Source organism: Echinococcus granulosus (genome assembly GCF_000524195.1).
Source record: "Echinococcus granulosus chromosome Unknown EG_S00035, whole genome shotgun sequence".
Classification (NCBI taxonomy): Eukaryota; Metazoa; Platyhelminthes; class Cestoda; order Cyclophyllidea; family Taeniidae; genus Echinococcus; species Echinococcus granulosus.
The window spans coordinates 190,792-214,201 of NW_020170415.1; the positions used below are offsets into that span (position 1 = coordinate 190,792).

General features: G+C 43.4%; 2 protein-coding genes across 2 annotated transcripts; one reads left to right on the forward strand and one right to left on the reverse strand. All coding sequences in view use genetic code 11, as the record gives it.

Moving 5' to 3' along the window:
- Positions 1–10,348: 10,348 nt before the first annotated feature.
- EGR_05052 (hypothetical protein) lies at positions 10,349–12,007 on the reverse strand (the record flags this gene model as incomplete). Its single annotated transcript, XM_024494301.1, has 1 exon — positions 10,349–12,007. One exon carries the CDS (start codon positions 12,005–12,007, stop codon positions 10,349–10,351), a length of 1,659 nt encoding a protein of 552 aa, XP_024351250.1.
- A 122-nt stretch (positions 12,008–12,129) lies between these two features.
- EGR_05053 (hypothetical protein) lies at positions 12,130–20,432 on the forward strand (the record flags this gene model as incomplete). The annotated part of the gene is made up of 5 exons (XM_024494302.1): positions 12,130–12,292; positions 15,910–16,150; positions 17,657–17,786; positions 18,653–18,804; positions 20,348–20,432. The coding sequence occupies 5 exons, from the start codon at positions 12,130–12,132 to the stop codon at positions 20,430–20,432; spliced, it is 771 nt and encodes a 256-aa protein (XP_024351251.1).
- Positions 20,433–23,410: the final 2,978 nt, after the last annotated feature.

Here is a 23,410-nt window from a genome sequence, read left to right on the forward strand (position 1 = left end):
ATGTGTTGACCACCAGTTTTTGTGGATTGGCACGATAAGGGGAGGATAACTGGATTCGAGGAGGAGTTGATTTCCCAGTGAAAGTGCGTCCAAATGCTAATATTTGCTGTAGCTGGCAAGGAGGCTGCCCATTCGTCAGGTTGTAGAACTATGCTAAGCTTGCATGGACAGGGATTAGCGGATCGGAAACGTGCTTGCGTTGATGCGAAAACTAGTGAACTAATTTGTCATAAAGTTGTGAGCTCTCTGGTGCCTTTCGTCACAGCTGTTCAACGGATTCACAATTCATGTCGAGCAACTTCGCCAGTCCTGTTTGGTGGCAAAACATTCAAAGCGCGGAGGTGCAGACTTCCCTTAGAGACTTCCAAACCTCCGAATGAAGCTGAAGAATGCCATAAGCATCCTTTTGTGGGTATTTATCAAATCCTGTCTTTAACAACATCCAATTGCATGTTAATTCTACAGATAAAAAACGCAAATCCAGCGTATAATTTAAGTGACTAGCAGAAATTTCTTTCTAGCAAATGAGATTTAGTTCTGCTCTGCCAGTTTTAATCTGGCAAACACCACAGACGCGATGGAGAGGTATATCGTTCTGGTCATCTTACCCATCTGCTATAGCTTCTCTGGGGTTGCATCTACATGGCTTATTTTATCCCTGAAGTCGTTGAGGCTGCGTAAAGCTGGAAGCGATAGCAAGTAGTGGGAACGCAAATGCCTTTCCGGGATCTGTGAATTTTATGAAAATCTTGGTGACATAAACAGTCGTCCAGGCCTGGATTCTTGGATAGCTGTAGGCCCCATTCTCACATTGGCTTTATGACATCTTCATGGAGGATTCAGAAGACTGGATGTATGGAGACTCACAGGGTCAGCAAAGTTGAAGTGATCATTAAAAGTTATGCACCCTTCTTAAATGTCTCACAATCACTACGCAGCATCCGTGCCCGTCAATGGAGCCGCTTATGAAAGGTGGAATGTCGTAACCCACCTCAATCAGCTTCCCCCCATCATTCGGGTTTTTTGATCCAACTCTTTGAAACTCTCCAATCTATGAGAGGGTGTACTTGAGATGGTTTGCCATAAAGCTTGGTCTCATTCAATAAAGTATATTTCAAATGCCAGGAAATTCTTATTCCTATCAGTTTTGGATGATAAAAAAAGACTCTAAAGTTCCAAATTAGCGCTACAATTATAGCCTGCGTAGTGATTCACCCCACTACAATTTAACTCAACGTTGGTACACTTAGTTTTCAGTAAAGAAACGCATATTATTTTATGTCTAGACAACTGAGGCGGTGGAAATTTGTAGGGTATCCATTAGAGTTGTCCTAGGCCAGCGCATTCATAATGTCCTTGCTATTTATTTCAGGCACAGAAAATAGCATGGTCGTTTTGGGACAATGAGTCTGCCTTACGTTGGGCTTAAAGAGAGGCAGAAGCTCTCACTCTTTCCTTTTTTTGCAAAAGCTGAGTCAAGGTCCTCTTTTTTTGCTGAGTAAACAGTCATAAAGTGGAATCAAAATTTATACCTTTTAAAGGGGATTTAAACTAGTGTGACTGAGCGGAATCCAAAAGACTATATCACCTAAAATGGTCTCCTCCCTGCAAGCATTATTCCACGGAAATAACACGAATTACCTGACGCTGGGTCTGGGCCAGGGCATAAACAGCCTGATAACGTGCCACTTCGACCAGCATCAACACCCCAATGGCGAAGGAGAACAAACCATTCATTTCATTGATTTGCATGACCGAAATTTCTCTATTGTGTTACTTACAAGGTTCTGAAGTGATATTAGCAAGCCTCTAAGGATTTTTTCGAACAGCAGAGCCTTTATTTGCGAATACTACTTAAAACGGCATAAGTTCTTAAGTAGTATAACAAGAAATTGCTTCATGGCTTCTGGAGAGCAGTATACATGTACTTTTAAATGATATTGCCATGATCAAATAATATTTGTGCAATTTCCCTTCTTATGATGTTATAATATGCATGGATTTGAACTTTAAGGAATACACAGACGGACTAGTGGAGTGGTAGCGGAAATCTTAGATACAAAACACCATGCTACCAGTTTGGTGACTGGAGAGGCTGCGTAGCTAGACAAAAAACAGAAATGAATCCCGCTTTCGGAGATAAATCTCCCTCCTTTTGGTCTTCGCTTTTAGCACTTGCCGCAGTCACTTTTCGGCATTGCTTATGGTAGCTTAGTCTATGAGAGCGGGAATGGGAGTTATGCATTAGTTTTACCTCAGAGCAAAACGACTTTTGATCCCAGCATCCAAAATTTGATGAATTTACAATTTTGTTTTCTTCATTAATCGAATTATAAGTATTTTTTGGCCCTGTGTTGTTCAAAATTGGCCATTGCTCCATGACAAATCGCCCTATGGAGGAAAACTTGCCTGAATATTTTAAATGAGAAATGCAAGGGAGCTTTATGGTGCTAGTTTTCGGCACCAAGTTCAGTGTTGCCATCCATCCATTCATTCGTATCCATCTATCCAACTTCTCGCATCCACCCATCCCTCGTCCATGCATCCCGTATTCCACCATCCATTGGCATGACTGCTAAAGGCATACACGGTTCCAATAACCCCTCTTTTAAGAGTTCCCACAGGTTCAGCTTTTCACCAAAGACGCTTTCTTTCCGTAACGTTTAGGTGTGGTACGAGTTCACTGAAATCGAAACTATCGGTCTTTTAGTTTGGATCGTCAACACCTGTCACCATCCTAGCAATTAAGCTTTCCCAGAAGCCTACGGCGTATGCAGGCCTGGACACAACTGGTCTAATAGAGTGAGTGGAGGCAGAGCCACATGCCACCAAGATGATATCCGAAGCAGTGGAGAACAAAAAGCCGCTATTGTTAGACACACAGTGAAAGCCAAACATATTCGTTTTACAATATTGCATCATTGGGCTGTATGGATCTTTGAAGGCCTCTGGGACACCCATCCAAGGTTTGACTTCAGTCACAGAAAAGGAGTGAACAAACTTTTCCACTGCCTTTAAATTGAATGAGGCTGACATTCTGAGGACACCACGAGATGCATGAGCCGAGATGGTATTCTTTTATAAGAAAAAAACAGAAGAACTGCTCATCTGTTAACAGAAATGCTGGCTACACAGCGCCCTTCCTCCTAGGTAGTAATCGGAACTGTGCAGACTGAAGTTTGACACTAACTTTACTACTTCGGTTACCTTTTAATCGAATAATGCTGTCTTTTATACGAACACACACACACACGGGAGCGGGGTGAGGTGGTTGCGGGGGCACTTAAGTGCCGATCAACTAGCTCCGACATATCTTTCCCATCCCCTGCTACGCGCTCCCTTTGCAGTAAAACCGACCGAGGCTGCGTGCAAACGAAAGAGCTTAATGGTGGAGAGAGCGAGATTTGTGTGTGTGGTCCAGTTTATGTGCATACAAGGGAGCCAGTAAATGAAGGGAGAAGTGGGGAGGAGGAGAATGGGGCGGGAGTGGGTGGGCAGATAGATGCACACTACATACTCGAATCTGACCCTCCTAACTAAGTAGAGCAAACAAAAACGCGGGTAGGCAGAAAAATCGGGGCACTTTTTAGCGCGCCTACGAATCTGGGGAGAGGAGCGGAGACGGAAAATCAGGAAGTGGAAGATCGCAATTTGCCCTCGCTTCACAGACCTGTGCTAAGGTGGTAGACTTGGCATAACTCTCGACTAAGTCGAACTCGTGGCTTTCAGTTGTAACTTAGTGTTACTGGGGGCAGAACGAGATAACACTTGACCCGGGAATCGTTGCAGACACTTGAAATCCCTTTTTTCAGTTTGATTGGTGTATTCAAAGTAACGTCGAGCAGCCTATTAATACCCCGAGCAGATAAGAATAATTCCTTTCGATCTGTGGTTCATATAAACAAAGAAATCTTATTTTTTAATGTAACTTCCGTCTTACGAACTAAATAACTGAGGGCGCTCTCTAGATTTCGGATTTCTCAGTAAATGTAGCGCCCTTAGTCTTTACTGAAGACAAGAGAAGGCCGAAAACGTGGGCAGAATATGCATTGCAGACGTTTAGAAGAGCTGAAGTAGCTACCGGCCTGGCCTGAAGGCGATGCAGTTGGGCGGAAGTACACTGACCGCGACCTCCAGTGCCCCACAAGATGAAAGCGAAGAGTTAAACAAGCTGTTAAAGTAGTAGACTCCCAAAGGAAAAGATGGAGATCTGCATTTGCAGATATTCTGAACAGAGTGTAGAATGTTAAATGCACAGATGAAACAAATATCCTTCACTTCTGAAGCTCATTTGAAGAGAAGCCACACTGCTGATAGAGAAATGGTAGCTAATGGAGTGACAGGGTCATTCATTTGATTTAAATGTCACACTTAAGCTAAAACAAATTGTTGACCATCTATTGTCATTATACCATGTGTATTGCCCCTTCGCCTGACATACTATTCCCCCTCCAACCACAATACAAAAAAGATATTCTTCCATTTCCTCATTCAATTTGTGACTTTTCCACAAACAAGCTGTAAATTTAGGCCAAGAGAAACTGTTAAATATTTTACATTAGTGGATAGTCAGGTGTGCGTGCGTCTGTGTGTGTTCGGGTGAGCATGCCAAGTTACCTTTTGCGTCTTGACACGAAAAGACGTGAAACTCCAACGGAAACAGAACGTTGCCAATGCTGTAGCTGCAGATGGGAGAGAAGGGGTGGGGGAAAAAGAGGATGGATTATTTCATATTACCCACCTTCAACAACAGAGAAGAGCTGAGTCAGTTTATTCCTCTGTATACAGTCAAAAAGCGATTGCAGCTAAGGCGGGTGGCCGAATCTCTCTGGACAGATTGGACACCCCTCCCCCCTTGCCCGAAGGCGGAAAAATAATTTAGGTCAAAGAAAGTTATCATGGGGCCTATTTCAGGTTTGGACGTGCTTTATCAGCGAATAAGTAATACGCCTAATATGAAATTGGATGCACTTAATTTTCCCTTAGAAGTCCAAATGAGTAGACCTGGACCAACTTCCGGAGAGAATATAAATTTGCAAAAATAAATGCGGAACACTTTAATAAATTATCCGTTTTTTCTTTTGTAAAATTTGACAACCCTCCCAACTTCTATCAACATATGCATATGCTTTGTCGGGATGAACAATGGATGCTCCGCCTCAACGACTCACTTCTATTCACATTTTATTTGTTGAAACTATTTCATTGCTCAAAGATGATTGGACTTTCAGATCAACTAATAGGGTTTTGAAATGGAGCGACTTGGTTAAGGGGTATCTTTGTCCATGCGAAGCATTCAGCACCCACAATTCCGGTTAACACCTTCACGGCGAACAACCCGTAAATCAGGCCCTCGATCGGCTTTTGCAGCTCCTAAAACTCGTCTTTGTACGGTGCTGCAGTGGAAAATGAGAGAGCCAACTTGAGAGGCTACTGACATGGCCCTGAGGTCATGCCCCCAGCGGGAGTACAATCGTGAGAGAGTGAGTACCAGCGTAACCAACCACAGAGTTGGAAAAACTATCCTAGCATTCCAGCATTCTCTTTACAGTCCATAAGCCCAATAAATAAATTTCAATCCTGATCTATACGTCCTATAAGGATTTTAGCGAACACTCGGGAACTACATTGGTGGCGCTGGCTACCCACCCACTCCGACAAGGCAGTAAGATCGCTCTAGGACCTTCGCAATGGATGTCTGAATGTGCTTAATCTTGCAGTCTAAAGCATACCATAAACAGTTCTACATTTTAAACCAAAGAATCCCGCGTTTAGGAGTGGAACCATGATAGGATAAATCGAAAGGAAAGTGCTAGAGTTGATTCAGCAGGTACTCATGTCTATTGTAGGGCAGTACTCAAGCATATCTTAAAAGCAAGGGGTCTTGAAGTAAAAAGTCTAAACAGGAAATTTAAAATTCATCGTATTTGGTGAGCATTACCCCAAATGAATAACATCCATTGTTCATGTAGGTCTTCAATCTCTAATTAGCAGGTCCCCTATACCTCGATCAGCTAAAAGTTGCCAAGACAATGGGTTAATAGCTAAAGCGCAGAAGTCTCCGTTATTTGAAATAGAATTCACACAAATGACACATTTGTGATGACGTTGCCAAAAAAATGAACATGTGGCGTTTAAATTGACTAGGTTCAAAGCTAAAAGGTGTAGTAAAGTCCCTTTAGATGTGACCAGATAAGACCGAAAACCATGGATTTGTATTGACTGCCCGGTCCATAAAGCGATGAAGAAAGAACACTTCCAACAGGCTGTGCTCTTGCATAATCAAATTCGAGTCATATTTTTACCAAGCGCGAGATTTCCAGAGTTTTGCCATGCACACAAGCAGATTGTGGACGGACATTTGGTGGAACATCTGGAGGGTGGTCACATGTGGCCCCAATCAAAGCCCCCACCCCGCCAGATTGGCGCTTCCAATGGTGCCAGTAATGTCTGCCACACTGCCAGGAGACAGAATCCGAGGGTGGAAAAGCTGCATAATTCATATACCGTAAAGCTGTGGTTTTAGAATAAAATTAGCCTGTGAATTGTTCCCTACAATTTAGCTTCCATGAGGCTCTGCTCATGTCACTGACACCATCAGTCTTCCAGAGTTTCTGTATGTTGACAACAAAACTGATTCCAAACCGGTTTGAAGGTAAATCAAGTCATCTAGATTCTCAGTTTGGATCTATGGCAGCATCAATGTCATCAGCCACCTTTAGAGGAAGTCTCTTGTCAGTGTCAGGTGATATTTTTGTTGGGAATTGTTGGTAGGAGGGAAAAATTTTCAGTTTTCAGTGAATCCACTACAAAAGTAGTTTTCCACCCAAAGGAATAACTAGGGATGCGTTTCTTTACTTGTAATTTTATCGAACAAACAGCACGTAGTTTCTTGTTGCCTTCAGCATCAAGCCAAGAGGTGGGCGTAGGCACAACATGGAGGATTAATTTTGTTATCGCAGCGGATTTATCAACAAAATTAAGTCAAAATACGTTTTTCACCCTTTTTACTCCCCAGGAATAATTTTCTTGTAAAATAAAGGGTGAAAATGGTTGAAATTTAACCGCCTCTCAGATTTACTACAGTTACAATGTTCCCCCGAGGAGATTTGAAATAGCCGCGTCTACTAGCGTAATTTATTTCGAAAAAATCTGTCTACAAAATGGGTAGAGCTTAGCAAAGTATGGAATAAAAAACAAGCAGCAACAATATTGACTACCGAATATGAAGATTGCGATGGTACATCGTGTCAAAAGAAGGCAGTGTGAAAGCTCAGAGAGCGAAATGAGGCCGTTAGGTTGTGTGGAGGGCTAAGGAGCGTTGTCATGCACCACCTCAAGATAATTGTTGGGTGTCATACCTCTCCCATGCTCCACCACAAGATTACAAATTCTGTGGAAGAATTTTTCATATCAAAGTAATTACAGATACAGTGCCTTTACTCAATACTCCTTGATGAGGTTCAGAATCCCTTTGTGGTGACGAAGTCTTTGTTGAAGTATAAGGAAGGCATAATAGTCTGGCAGGGATGATGATGATGATGATGGTTGTGGTGGCAGAGCCTTAAAAGCCCACAAAACCAAAACAAAGAATTGAACAAGGAATTAAATTATTGCATAGTTCCTCCCTCCTTTTAAGCATTGTCTCCAAAGCTCACAATCCTCAACCTTTTGCATTGAACATTACTGTAAGAACAACACTAACAAACCACCCTCGCCAAGCATCGGGTTGTCATGCAGTAGGGAAGATATCTGACCGCAACGGTACTGATCTCTCTTCCCATTTCTACTGAATGTGGAGTTACACCCTGTCTAGAAACTGTATTGGGTGAAGAGGAATGTGCTGGCAATCGCGTATGTCCATGTCCAGCCTAAAGAACAGTTATCTAAAAGCAAAGTCATTCAATAAAGGGCGAGGTTTCATAAAGTTTCGTAAAGACAGAGTTTCTTGTCACTTACTCCTTGCCACTCAGTTCTCGCTTCATTGCTGCCCATCCATGCATCCATCTTGGTTCTGCCCGGCTGGTAGAGAGGCATCACGTATTAGTCTTATTGACCTCTTTTTGCAAGTGCCGTAGCTAGGTCCGTAACCAAGTTTTCCAGACGGTTCATGGCCACAAATAGCGTCGCTTCAGCTGTTAGTAGCACCCCTGCAGAACACAGGACTGGGGTGTTACCAGAAATTCTCCCATTCGCACCACGTGCTTTTCTTCCGTCACATTACGGGTTGGCATTCAGTAACAGTAATCAAGATAATTGTCCTTGGTGTTTGGAATCACCTCTGTTATCATCCATGTGGCGTCCGAGATGACGGAGGACATAACACTAGGGAGGATTACGTATTGTCGACGTATAGAAGGGCCGAAGGCTACTGGAATAGCCCGGAGGCCATGGCCTCCGAAGTAAGTAGAATTGAGTAGCCATAGGTGGTCGTGAGACCAAACAAACTTGCCCCAGCAAATAATTCATAGCGCAAAGTTTTGAAGATCACACAAACTCAACCATTGCCAAGCAATATCGGGAGTGTCCACTCGACGCCACCTTATAATATTGCCAAAAAACTCTCTGATTTTATACCGTTTTGAAGTAAGCACGAATTATTAGTCTAGCTTACTGCCACAGATGGGGAGGCAAAATCTCGCCCACCCTAGGTGCTCAGGGAAAACTAGGTACTTAAACCAGAAGGTAAGGCCTATGGGTAAGGAACAAGGTTAACCCCTTTTTTAGAATGATATTATAAATAGGCAGCCTCCTTCACCGTTATTTTTTGTCATATCACTGTAATTCTGGATATCATTGCAGATGCGTTGTAACTGCTCTCCAGGAAGAAATACAAGGAATACCATTTCATTGAATAGCGAGCACGTCGAACTTTGGCGTAAGGGCATCTTGCTGTAGGTTCGACGTCACCGGTCCACCAAATGAATACATTCAACTCGACGGTAATGAGTGATTTCCAAATGGAGAATTGGTTAACTGACGGTGGTCTTTTTTTGAGTGGAACCAGAATTGAGCAAAGGACTGCTAACCATCATTTACTTCCTATGCTAGGATTCTCAGAGCCAATTCGGATATTGTGAACTCCTCACTTCCTAATCAGATCTCTTGAAGTGAGAGAAGCACCCTCAACTTGATTCGCCTCTACCAACCTGGTGTCCACTATTCAATTCCTGCTCTCCAGCCCACATCAAAGTCTCAGACTATAGTATCCCACGTACAAAAGGCGTCGTCTATTTGAGGACTGGACTGTTACGAAAGAAACGATCTAAGCTTTGATTTAACTTGCCTCTTCCGTATACTCTACACAAATGCTTTAAGCCTAACGCACACCACGAGAGTGAACAACATTCCTGTGTTTAGCTGTCACAATGATTTCGAAGTCTTATTCATCTTATATGTCACCAGTTCCTTCTTGTTAGTTTATCTAAGGCTAATTTAATTACCACTTAATGAGTGAGTATCCTCGGACACGAAATGTCCAGTGCTATTTGCGAAAAATGCAATCCCAGGACCCCTATGATTGGAGCTGGAGACGAGAAGAACGGCATACGAAGCTTTAACGCTTTTCTCAACTAGATTCTGTGCTTTGCAATTCTTCATCCGCGGTGTAGACGAAAAAAAAGGACTTATCCAATCTTCCGTCTGTCAACTTATTACCAGTGTGCCTAGAAGGAACAACGACCACCACGGTCCACGGATAGTACTGGTCTAGAATATTCCAATACCCCTAACCGAAGTGGCATGGAATAAACGCCAGCTCGCTTAGACCGGTTTTGGTTAAGGGGCCGCTTAGGTGCTCCGCCATTGTACCTTCGCCGGCTGGACTGGCCTCCAACCCATGCCTGTAGCCCCGAGCCCTACTGCGTGTCGAATACACATATTCTACCCCCAGAATTGTGCCTTTTTTCATCATCAGGGAAGTTTCTGGCGCTACAACATCCTACATCTAATTTTGATACTGGCAGCAAGTGTGTTTAGATCAAAAGGTATTTCCATTTGAAACTAAGAAGTTAAAAGTCCAGAAACTTATAAATCACCACAGTTTATTTAAACCCTATGTATATATTAAAACCACTTGTTCAGGAAATGACAAGTTTACCATTTTGTCCTCCTGGTCGCAACTTTGTTTGGGATACGATAATAATTTGAATAGGGCTATCAAGGTGTTAGTTTTTTCCTGATTCCTCACCCTTTTATCGCAGCTAACCGCGCTTAAACAGATAACAGGATTTGTAGATATAAGGCCAAAGTATCTCTATCGCTAGTGAATGTAAAATTTATTATATCTTTTAGCAAATTTCAAATAGTGAAAAGGGAAAGGTATCAACTCCTTTCAATCGGGCTTGATTTAATACTTGAGATACCGGGCAGCGGTGAGTTGCGCAGTGAGGAACCAGCCGAGTGCGGAGTCCAGGTTCCTCGAACAGGCGTAGAGACTGGTGCTGTCCGGTGCGGTTATGTCTATGGCATACTGCAAAAAACCCGACTTGGGCACTTTTGAGTACACTTCCAAATCGCACTGAAAACGATCACAGATGGTACGAATCCGACGATCCTCGGTGTCTAAAAGGATCTTGGTCACCTGTGGCGACTCCTTCAAGTAGAAGCGAAAACGACTGGGCTGTCCGAAGGAAACGGACTTGAAACGCGGTGGATTCTTGGCCACCTTCTCCAAGGTGTCACTAAGAGGGCCGATCTGTTTTGTCAGACCTCCACGAGCCGGAGAAGTAGGATTGGACCAACCGTTGCTGTTATTTACCACCCCAAAACCCATCAGACGTCGTCTTTCACCCTCCATCATTCCTGTCTTGAAAGCCCGCATTGAGTTGGCTCTGGAGAAGTGCGACATTCCTCGCATAGACCGATCATTCAAATTCGCCATACTGAATGCTGGAATCATGGGACCCGAACGCGGTCCATAGAGCACTGGGCTGGTGAATTGTGGTACTGAATAGCATTGACACTGCAACTTGTAGGATGGTATGTACTCGGTGCTAGTGCACATTCTGCCGACGTTCATGGGCGCATAGGATTGATTGGATTGGTTTGTGTCAGGGATTAAAAAGTTGTCAGGACAACGTGGCATTGGGAAATACGGCGATGGGTTACAAGTATCCGAGTAAAATTTGGGAAAAACTTGTGACTTCAGTGGTGGATTGAGCGATGAACTTCGACGCGACCGCGCTGGAAGCAAAATGGTGTCCATTGACATAGCCAATGGGTTTCTTTTCTCTCCAAATCTCTCGTCACTTTGATGATCAAGGGAACCGTGCCATGATCGTGCTTTGCGAAGAACACAAGGCAGGGACCCTTCCATCACCGATGGTGGTATAATTTCGGGTTTTTCAACAATCTGTACATGTTGTGTTCTATTAGTTGGTTGTGGTTGCATAAATGGCTCGAATACATCCACAGGTGGCGGGGCTTGCCACATATCATCGCCTGATTCCAGCTTCGGTTGAGGTATACTTTGTTGAAAAGAAGCAAAATCGTTCATTTGTGGAGCTCCATACATCCATCTGGGTGGCATTTGCCCCATTTTGGGCAAGTCAAAGTATAGTGGTTGTTTTGTTGTGAAAATACATGTTCCAGGCATAACTTCTAGGTAAGGCATTGTGGGGGATCGGTAAGAATCCTGTAAATGCATGAAGGGGTTGGATAGGCGACGATGCCTATCTTCAGAATGCCTAATGTGATGGTGATGGTGCTGGTGGTGCGACTTGGGGCTCAAAGCACCTCGCATAGGGGAAGTGATAGGTTTGAGTTCGATCTCCGTTATAGTTGATCGGTTTCGGAAGTGTGGTCTTGTCCCAACCTGAATTATTTTTGTTGAGTGGCGTACAGTTTGACGAGCCAAGTCTTGCGGACTGGGAGGAAGCAAAATTCCACATTGAATGGCCTTCTCCTCCCTCTGACGGAGCGCTTCTTTCCTGCGTTTTGACTTTACTGATCTGCGCTGCCCTGGGACCTGATCATGGTGTAGATCAGAGCCTTGCGTATTGCCCATTTGAAAAGATGCAAAGAATGGCGTGTCAACTGCCTTATGGCATAAAAATCAATATGACAAAAATCGATAATCACTGGATTTTGAATTTTCGCAGAGGCAGCTGATAAGTGCCTTATAGGAAGATGGAGTCAAAAAAGAAAAGTTATTCCCTACAAGTTTTTTTTCCTGTACATTATCGATGGCAAAGAGAAACAAAACCACCGCGGAGGAGTCGGAAAATTGTGTATCCAGATGGTTTGTGTCTCTTCTCTCCACCAGATGGCATTCAATTGAATGGGGAGAGAGGTTTTTTACTGCGGTCGCATCGGTGTCATCATCTCCTCCTCTGGCGGAAAATACGGCAAACGTAAAGGGGAAAGAATTTAGTTTGATTAGAATTCTGCCGGAGTTGGCGAACAAATTACTTCGATGTTGCAGATCCATAAAACCGTGTTTTTGGTCGGACTTATAAATAGCTGCACAGAGCTCAAAGTTAAGCTTGAACACGCAATTTACAATTCGGTTAGGTATTTTAGGCAATTTCGGCCACTGAATTGGACATTCGAGCGATTAAACTTATTTGAAATACCTAACATTGTCGTTGTGGTGTGATACATCATAGCAGGAAAGTAATTTTTCTCATTGTTTTAGGTAACATGTAAATTTGACCTTAAACTACATGCCGGAAAGATTATTCACCTCTCTGAGGCGTGTGGGGATGATTGTAAACAAGTCAAAATGATATGATCTCTTGGGATATTACCTTTGAACTTGTTTATACTTCGCACTTGAAGGGTCAACTCTGCTTTTAGGCCTGTGTTCTTATGACTAGACATGGACATAGGAGATAGCTAACGCATTCCCCTTCCCCCACCACTGTACTCACAACAGGAGGAAGCTTTAGATGCAGTAGGGCTGTCGAAAGGGATCAGTAATTTGGCAGTCAGATATCTCCTACGTTGCAAGCAATTTTAATGAGTGACGCTGTGGTTCGCGGGTGTTTCTCTTACAGCATCGACTACGTTTGGAGGCCTATGCGAAAAGTTGGCCAAGGGAATAGCTGGGGATGACGCTTAAAAGAAGAGGGACTATGTAATGCTTGGATAATTGGGTTAGCTCTTTGTTTTGGTTTCACGGGGCCTTTAAGGGCGAAAGCATTGTACTTCTGCTGGGCGGCATGACCTGCGGGCCAGACCAGTAGCCTACTAGCCTTTCTCCTACGTGGGCAAACGTATTCTGCCATAGTATTATGACTTCTTTCGATTTCGGTAAAGGCTAGGGGCAATACATTTACCGATAAATTCGAAATCAAGTTAGGACCCTCTTCTGTTGAAGTCGAGAGGCGGAAGCTCTCCCTACTGTTAACAGGCTACTGATTGCTCCGCTATTATACCTCCACTGGGTGAGATGGCTTCTGGGTCATGTTAGCTGACCCACCTAACCCTTCTGTAGGTCGACAATAAATAACCAACCAGAGTATTTTGTCTTCTTTTATCTTTGGGGAAGTCTTGGGGACTGTGCACAAATTTACCTAAAAAATTGAGTATTTACACAACTTTTTTTGTCCTGTGGCTCTACTACATCCTCGTCGTCGATTTTTTTATCTCTAGTCTGAAAGAGCGGGCTTGTTCCACCTCACAAACGTCAGTACGGTCATGTTGTGCTGTAGGATCCCCCCGGTAAAACTGACAAATTTCCGTTTTGGCTAGATGGTGGAGGTGATTAGCCTCATAAACCATGCCATTAAGCTGGACTTACGATGCACTATGCAGTGCGCTTTCCGTTTGCATTGCATTTCGGTTTGTAGTGTCACTTTTTGATGGCCATTCCCATCACCTCAAACAGCAAGGGCTAATTTTTTAAATTTGCACTCTTCATTTTTGTAGGATCACATTAGGGAGACTTTTAAACTAAAAGTTTTGGGGCTGTTTGTATTGCCCTCTATTTTTGTAACAAAAAGCTTGAGGTTCCGCTATCGTACTTCCGCTGGACTGCATACCTTCTGAGCCGTGCCGGGCTGAATCTCATTCCTACCCCATTCTCGCACACTATTCTTAGAGCTATTTGCGTTCACAGCAAAAGAATCCTCCCAGGAGATGCTGGATGAGGAGGTCGAAGCTGAAATCGAAGGATTTGAGGAAACTGGTGATCTGGAGTGCAACCCAGCTCTCGAAGAAGCTGATGAGGCGGAATTGGAGGAGTAAAAAGAAGAAAAAGAGGGGGAGGGAGGAGAGGGAGAGGAGGAAGTGGAAGGAGCTGAAGATGTACGTGTAGGCGCTTGATTGTAAGCGGACTTAATGTTCTCGATAATGACCGCTTTGTTGTTAGTTTGTAGCAACCACGATTCAGAATAACTAGTTAGACAACCACCAGCCTTCCTCTACATTTTTCTCCCTCCAGGAAAGCGAAGAGGAATAGGAAATTGAAGCCGAGAAAATCAGAATAGGAGCCCGAATAGAAAACTTGGTCAGACGAGCTACTTTGCCCGGTTGCCTACCGCGATTATCATGGCTTAAAAATCCGGTGACTTCGAGCTTGTGGCCACCTACAAAGGTCTCTTACTACCTCGGCAGTAAAAAGGATATGGCAGAATTTATAGCCAATCCTGGAAAATATGTAAGCCGTGGTTATCAGCCTCTCTTAAAGGTGAGTTTGGCAGTTTTTCACCGCAATGAGAGTGTGGAATTTTAGAAGGGATCTTGTATAGCGCTGGTATTCGTTTCAACCACCTTCATTAAGAATTGCGTTGCTGGGACCACCAGGAACTGGAAAAACGCTTCATGGAAGTCAAATTGCAAGGCAGTTGAAGCTCATTCATGTGGGCTTTGACCAAATGCTTCAGGACGTGATGATGCGGAAACTGAAACACAGAATTGGTCCTAAAATACGAAGATGATAAGGAGATGCCGGTGAAGTAAGTAAGGGATATTCCTAGAGTTATCCTCCGTCCTGTCATTTTCCTTTATTTCACTGTTATGGGTTAGATGGTAGTCATAGCTTGGCGAGTACGGGCCATAGGGAGAAGTCGGTATCTCCATCTCTCTTTCCCTCCCCTTCGACAGGATGTCAAGCATGCAAACTACGCGGCATCACCGACTTATTACTTTACCTATTCTCGAAGAAGCTGTTGCCAAAGTACCATGGCAGTTAGAAAATCCCAAAGCAGCTGTTCAGGTGGCAGCCCAGTATCATGTCTCCTTTTGTCACCAGAGCTACATTAGTGACAGCGAAAGTGAGCCCCATCTTGAAGGATGACCGCCTTGATTTCCCATCCTGAAAGCTGAATCTTAACGTGCCGGAAGAAGGGCATAGGCTACGAATTGGAAAATCTATAGCGTCTCTTAACAAAAGGCCGGAAAAAATGACTTTTACCTGCGGCAACTACCCCAGCACCTATTAATTGCCACCATACCTAGCCTTTTCCATTAACTCAAGCATCGCAGGCACACTTTTTTCCATTTGCACTCTTCTTTCTCGAATGATCACTGCGAGGACGCTGTTAAGTTTAAACTTTTGGGAGTTTGAGGAGATTTATGGACGGGTGCATTGCATACCCGCATGTATCGTGAATTCTACGCACTTCCATACGTAAATTGTCACACAATAAAGTTGGAGATTTTGTACTTTTGTGTTATGCTGTTGAGAGTTAAAAGGCAACTCTACGCGATTAATTTAGTGGTGTATAACTTCGCATAAAAAATTTTCAAATTGCGTGAAGGCGTTTACATGAGCCCACCTGGGCTGATAAATATCAAAGGACCTCGTGCCGAAATGAGTTGGGAAAATGAATAAAATTCCTAATAAACTCTACTTAATGTCTCCTTTCTCTGCTCAAATTCGAAGTTAAATGTTATGCAATTTGAGAAAAGGTGGAGTGTAGCGTGGAGTGCGGTTTGGTTAAATTCTAAAGCCTTTGAATTTAGGTGGAGTTTTTATTTTGGTCACAACTCTGTCGAATCATTGGTCAAAAGTAAAGAAAAATTCGCCACTAAAACATGCCTTTTCAATGGCTACTGCAAATCTACAATCGCCAAACCTACAGGGAGATTCGCACAGCGATAAAAGAGAAAATATCAAAGACAGTAATGTATACAATTTCCCTAAGGAACTTACATCTTCACGGGAATGTAATCACTTTGATTATAAAATGAAGGGCGTGGAGCTGTTATTATGGCTTTTGGAAGTCTCTTCCGAGGGGATCCGAAATTACTGATGCAGAAGCAGAAAATGTAGACTTTTAAGTTTATGCTAGGTGTAAATGAAGTGCTCAACTAGCGTTTTAGACTAAAAAAGGGTTAAAAAAGCACAAAATTGATTTGTAGTTTCCCATGTCTTCCCCGAAGTAAAAAGAATTAATAATAGTAGGGTCAAATATGCATTAACTGTGTAAAGAAGGGCCAAAGAAGCTACTGCCGTGGCTCTTATCCCATTCCATCCAGCTGAGGTACAATGGTGGAGCCTTCAGTGCCTGCGCAGCAAAAGCGTAGAGTTAAACAATCAATGCATTGCATGGCCCGCCTCTCCTCTTTGAAGCGTCGTCCCCGGCACTGCTCTTGGTCAACCCACCACGTCATCTATCAAAACGTAGTCGGTGCTATAAGAAATACGTTAACAAGCATACCACAAGAGTCATCTACTTTGCATCCAACTGAGGTGATGTTTGAGCGTAACCTCACCGATACCCCGTGACAGCTTAAGTGGATCTGTATTGGGGAAGGTCGGAATGTGCAGATCATCGGTAATTATAAGAACACTGACCTCAAGGCAGAGCCATTTCACGAGGGACGGTGTTTGACATTGTTTCATAGAAATAAAGTTTTGTGCCTACTTTTCCTGCCACTTTGTTCTCACTTCACTGCTGCCCAGCTCTGTGTTTATCCAGGCTCGATCCAGCCAGCAAAGAGGTGAAGGAGGTATCGCGTATTCACTTCATTGACATCCTCATGTGCATGTACTGTAGGCAACTACGTAACGACTTTTTTCAGATGGTTCACGGCCACGTTTAGTGTCACTTTAGTCGCTAGTAGCATTTCTGCAGAACACAGGACTGGGGTGGTTGTGAAGGTAGACGTCAATTTCAACCCTTCCTTTAGGGGTAGTTACATTTTGTCCCATTAGGAATAGATGCCCTTCTTCCGTCAATTTGAGGTTTAGCATTCAGTAACGAAGCTTAAAGTATTTGTCCTTTAGGATCGGGTTTGCTATTCACTGCCGCCAATGTGGCGCGTCAAGACTTTCCTGAGGGCGAAAGAAGGCTTAATACCAGGGCGTTCTGTATTGTCGACGTATAGTAGGGCTAGGGACTAACAGCATGGCTTAAAGGCCATGCCGACTAGCGGAAGTAAAAAGGCGGAACTTTCAGTTCCCGCTAAACAAATAATCCGAATATTACAGATAAAAGAGAGGAGAAAGTCCTGGTGTTCCCAGGGTGTTGACAGAAGACGTGGAGTAGTGAGGTGCGCTTCCTGTCGGGTGCATTGACAATATACACAATGTGGTATCTTTCAAATTCGCATTTGATATAAATTTCGTTTTCTTTCGCTTGAAGAAAAAGGATAACACTTTTGTTCACCCCTTTGTTTCCAGTTTGGAGGTGATCAGGGGGTTCAAACAATGATTTATTAACCTGCTAAATCACTGACAGATTCATTTTTTACTGTTGCTTAGCAGTCACAATTTAAATGACTCCGTGATTTTGCACACTTTTATTTATAACAGTAAAATGGGGAAATGGTTATCTTATTTTAGAATAATGCTTCCTTTTATTTGGCCTGAAAGCATCACAAAATTTAGCCTAAGAGTAAGAGTGGACCAAAATTGTTTGCAATTTAATTGGACAAATATTTATTTCAAAGCCTTGCTCTACAGTCAACAGACCCTTCCTCGAAGACGGTTCTTTGTGGAGAATTCTTTTAGATTTTCCTGTTCTTCAATGTTTTGCGGTAGGTTATAATTCCCCCAAGTCCTCATTTTATTGTTCAATTTCCTGACTGCAAAAGCAGTTTACTTATCAGTCGTATAAGTAGCATTTGATCAGACGCACCTTCCTGATCTCATGCAACAAAATTGATTCCCTCTAAGGCTTCCCCAATTTGATTGTTGGGACAATGAATGCAATTAATCTAAAATGAAGCCTTTTTTAACAACTGACCGTGGTGCTTAGGTCAGCAAACCTCACCCTTGTCACCGCTCCACTTGAGAAAAGATGCACCGGAATCCCATTCCGCGATCGTCGAAGATCTGGATCACTTAGATCTGACATGTTTTAACGTTCTTAACAATCTGACAAGATCTGTTGACTTTGCAATGCATCATTTGAAACTCTTTAAGTACCTCCACAATTTGCCTTCACATCAAAAAGTTACCTTACTTTGGACATTATTATACAAACTTAGGCCGAAAATTGCATTCTGCGTTAAATTGATGAATGGGATGAAGTGGTAAAACAGTTGGCTTTAGCACAATTCAGCAGTTCCCATGTTTCCCTTCGAGAAAAAACCATGTTTTCTTCCAAAACACCGATGAAATTAGCTGATTTTTGCAGCCTGCTGCACACAAACATGCTCGTTCGTTTTAGAGAAATACCATCATCAGGTTAGCTCTTTCAATAGGTATCGGAATAATTATGAATTGGGGGAGAGAATTTCTTTGTTTAAATGAACGAAGTGTCCGAGGCAAAATGCACAAGCACAATTGCGCGCTGGTACACAACTTCTTTCCTGCTCCACCACTTTCAGAAAGCAAAAAGGAAACAATCAGGAAGGAAAATCAGCTTTACTTTATGGCTATCTGGCTATTCTGGGGTCTATGAAATCCACGTACGTTAGCGCTCATTTGTGGCCGCAAGTTTTGCCCATCTCCTGTATGAAGAGGTCCCTGGTTAGAGCAGCACGCTTGACGGGAAATCAAAGTGCCTTGGAAGCGCCTCTTTGTTTGGGCAGATGTTTTCAAAGGTGACTGGAGACTTGAAGTGACAGCATGTTCGTTTCTAGGTAGTTCTGTAGGGCTTAAACAAAGTTTTAAAGAGGGGCTGGTAAGGTCCACAGCACAGCAATTGGTTACCTCGGTGAAGCCTTTTAGGTGTATGATGTAATTGCACCAAGTGTGAAAATAATTAGGAGTTTGGCAAGAATGCAATACAAAGACGGAAGACAGAGGTGGAGGTGAAGGTAAAATGGTGGTTTCGTGTTTCCAGAATTTAGATCATTAGCTGCGTGCAAGTCATTCAGTTGTGGGGTCCGCAATAGCAACCGACACACACACGCACACAACAGCTGCTCTTTTTTCAGAAGCAGCAGCAGCAGAAATGCAGGGAAAAAAGCAATCTTCCTCTTCCTCCTCCTCCTCCACCTCCAAAAATATCTCCCATTCGGACGAAGGCGTGCTTGTTAAACGAGTGCAACGCGTCTTCTCGCGTCAGTTGTCGCCTTAGCTCGCCTCCTCGCAGTGGCCACCTCGTCCGATGCCACGCATCGCGGTGCCAGTCTAACTACCCTTCAGTCCCCCCTCCTTCTAAAGGAGAAATTAATGCTAAATGTGTCCCTTCCCCCCTCCCCCCTCCCTCTTCTCTCCATGGCAAGACAAATGACATTCCCCCTCACATTCCTTCCCACCGCACACACACTCACACAGAGTGGAGATCCTTCATCCCTCATTGACACAAGAGACCTCTACTCTGGTTTTCGATACTAAAAAGTGGAAAAACAACATGACACCGATGGAGTGAAAACTGGGCGATTTTAGTAATTAAAACGAGTCATTTCACTCGAAGGCTATATGTGACCATTCACAGATATCGTCACGAGAAAAAACGGTAGGTATAACAAATGTAAAAGGAACTCGACAGAGCTCTCAATTTGGTCTCGGGCAGGGCTTTCGATTTAGCCTACTTGTCGAAACATTATGTCATCATTTACATTCAACGCCGAGTGCGTATCCGACTGTACGTTGATGCCATTGACTGGGTTGCCACTGGGCTCCCAAAGGAGGCCACGACCACTACACTCGGGAGGTTTTCATTGTTCCACAACTCCAGCTACCGATTTGACCAATTCAGTCACTAAAATATGCACTCGTCCTCATACTTTGAACACCTTACACTTACCCTTTATCCTAGTCTTGACCAACCCGTCGGCGTAACACGGGTTTGTGGAACCGCCCATCAAGGATTTGTCCAATAGTAACTAGCGGATTTGGATAGGGAAATCGGAGCATCACTTTGTGTACAAAATGGCGAGGAAAATGTTAATGAATGTAAAGTTTTTAAACATTTATCTTAGAAGCTGTACTATTGATGGTAAATAAGCCCTCCCATCCGTAACGGTAGTAAAAACGTCCAACTGTTTTACAATTTTATTCCAGTATAACATTTAAGCCTCTAAAAACTGTCGGTGGAGTTTTTGAATTCCGTTTTAAAAAGCAGACAGCTTTTTACCTTTTTCCATGACATAGGGGTCCTAAGGATCACACGGACTTACTTGAATGCCATTGTGCGAGCTCTAGAAGGAAAAAACTGCCATTCTTTAAGGATAAAGTTGCAGCTCTAGTTTAGCGTTTGTTTTTGTTTGTTTGTTTCAAAATTGAATCCATCCATAATTAGCGCAGCCAAAGAAATCGTCTCCTCTACTGCTAATGGTTCCTCTACACTTCCACATTGCTTTCCTTTGGCATCGAGTTATTTCCCTGACTCACTTTTAAAAGGAGTTTTTAGTAGGAAGACGATGGAGAAAATGGTCCTGTGACTATTAATAAATCCAGAAGCAATTTAAGTGCTTACTGTGGCGGATTGCCAGGTCTTCCCGACGCGATACTAGAGCGGCGTAGGCATAAGCCAGCCTGTTTATACGGCGAGGAGAGGGTCAGGTCGATCGGCACTTTGATGGCTTCAGGTCACCCACTTGTGTACCGATGGGCCTACTTGTGTGTGGCCTTGGGAAATGCAGGCGAAAGGGAGGAGGGGAAGGGGTTTGTTAGGCGGCCTTAAATGAAAAATAAGCTAAGGCGAGGTGTACACATACCCGGCATGACCAGACTAATTACTACGCCAGAGCGCACTGGTTACAGTCAAGGCGGTAATTAAACCTGGCACACAACTCCTCACTAGCCTTTTCTTCCTCCTCTCGGCCTACTGGGCTGACATTATCGTAACTGCCGATTTATCTGTGTGCGAACACTTTTGTGAGGTAATTAAGGTGGTGGTGTCAGGCCCCTTCTCTCCCGCTCATCCACTTAGCACTGATCAACGGGTCTTGACAAAGTGGCAACCCAATTCAAAATTTTGGGATAGAGAGGAAACTAAACTTTTTCATTCACTTCATGTCGTAAAGCAGCTATTTTTGGTAATTTTAAGAAAATATGTGTTTTTTACTCAAAATCTTTAATTGGTCTTTCTTGAACTCTGACAACATCGAAGCGGAAGCTGAAAATCAGCCAATCAGAGGAAGAGGTCGTGTCCTCCAGTAGTCACTGCAGATGCTCATCCCATAAACTTCTTTTGGTTACAAAATTTTTTCCAACAATTATGTCAGTTCCCTTTCACGGATTTGTCGAATTCGCTTGCAAAACCATGAGTATCCTTAATTGCTCACCAGTAAAATCGGAGAATGTGGTGGCACGATTTTTGGGTTCTTCCACACTTTTGGAAATAAAGCTTTGATAAAACATCAGTAAATACCTTTATGCAATTTAAAATACATTTATCCCTACCATGAAGCACTCCCGCCTGGAAAAACTGATCAAGAAGTTTACTTTATTTAATGCTATGTCACGGATCGGTCTTAGAGATCCTTAAAATGAAACAAATAAATTCAACAGAAATTTAACACATGAAAAGATCTAGGTGACTTGTTGAAACTAAAGCAGTTACACCCGTCTCTTAATGCAAGACTCGGCTTTTAGGTCAGTGGTCACTACGACTAGCGACGGGCATAGGAGACGGTATGCACTTTCCTCCTTCCTCAAAGACGTTTAGCAAACAGGACGAAACTCCAGATCCACTGGAATTGACAAGAGGGATCATTGACGTTGTCGTCGAGTATCCTCTCAGCTACACTCAAATTTTACGACCGGCGCGGTTGTTAGAGCACAGAATACGTTGTGATAGCCGACTCTGGAGGTTGACCTTGAGGAGTGTCCAGCACGACGCCCAAAAGGCGAGAGGGTCTATGTTTTACTTTGTTTGTTTAGCCCTGCGTTTTGGTTACGCACGTACCCACACCTCAGCTATCCTACTTCCGCCAGATGGTATGGCCTTCGGGTCATGTTCGGGTCTATCAACATTTCCTTGGTCTAGCCATGATGCTACCAATTCCAAAGTGTCATAACGAACAGTCATTTAATCAAGCCAAAATCAGTGACAATTATTTACAACCTTCTAACGGTATCCCACAGGCACTTCCCCTTCGGAGTGAAGTTGCTTCCCTTCACCTTCGCTGTAATTAGCAGGCCTGGTCTCCCAGTTTTTTGCCAGCCTATCACACGAAAGAAAAAGTAAATCCTTATCTCTCTCCTTTAGTTGTGTCTACAATTTTTTGACTGCTAACATACTCTCATCCAAACCCCTAATTAGACTGTGCGGCTTGTCTACAATTCCTGCTAAACAACGCTCCTTTTTATGCATTCCTGCGACGATTTACATGGGAACTGTCCCAACTCTTCCTGTAAAAAGTGACTATTTATTCAATTAGCACCGATGTTTGCTAAGACGAAAAGTTCAAAAGTCCACTCCTTTTCAACCCTTACTAAAAGGGTTGGAGGAGCGGGAATTCAGAATTTGTTTGGCGTGAAGCCTGAGGTCACGCAAGGCGGTGCCTAAGCACGCCCGAGATTTTGTCACAGCTAATCAAACGCCTTACACAGAGCGGGCGCTTTCATTTGCCTTACTGCACAAATAGCAGAGGCTGCGTCACTTGCCAAAGAAAAGGACTCCTCTACGCAACACAGATCCCAGCTTGGAGCAAATTGTATACGAGTTTTCTGTCCCATCCCAGAAGCCCAAAATCCAACACGAACGATGGGTGATGTGTTTCTAAACTGAGTAGATAATTAGATAAACTATCAAAATGATTTTGAGATTGTAACTTTCTCAAATGTTGCTAGTGTATGTTGAATTTTCGCGTCGAATGCAGCAAGTCCAAGGGTTTGCTAATTGTAGTCCTTACGAGTTCGCAAAGCCATAGGAAAATGTCATGTATCCCTGGTCTTTCCACGGGATCTCAAGGTCTACATCCAGAAGAGGATATCTGAAGAACGATAACGTTTGAAATGCCCTAGTCTCAATGGGCCTAACAGTCTGCCCTCCGGTTCCTATAACCTGAACTTCTTGAAGTGCTGTGTTCAGGCGTTTTTGAAAGCTCATTCTCACAGTAGGTAGGAATTAGTAAGGTTTGGTGACTTGTAACTACAAAACTCTGCCAAAATACGTAC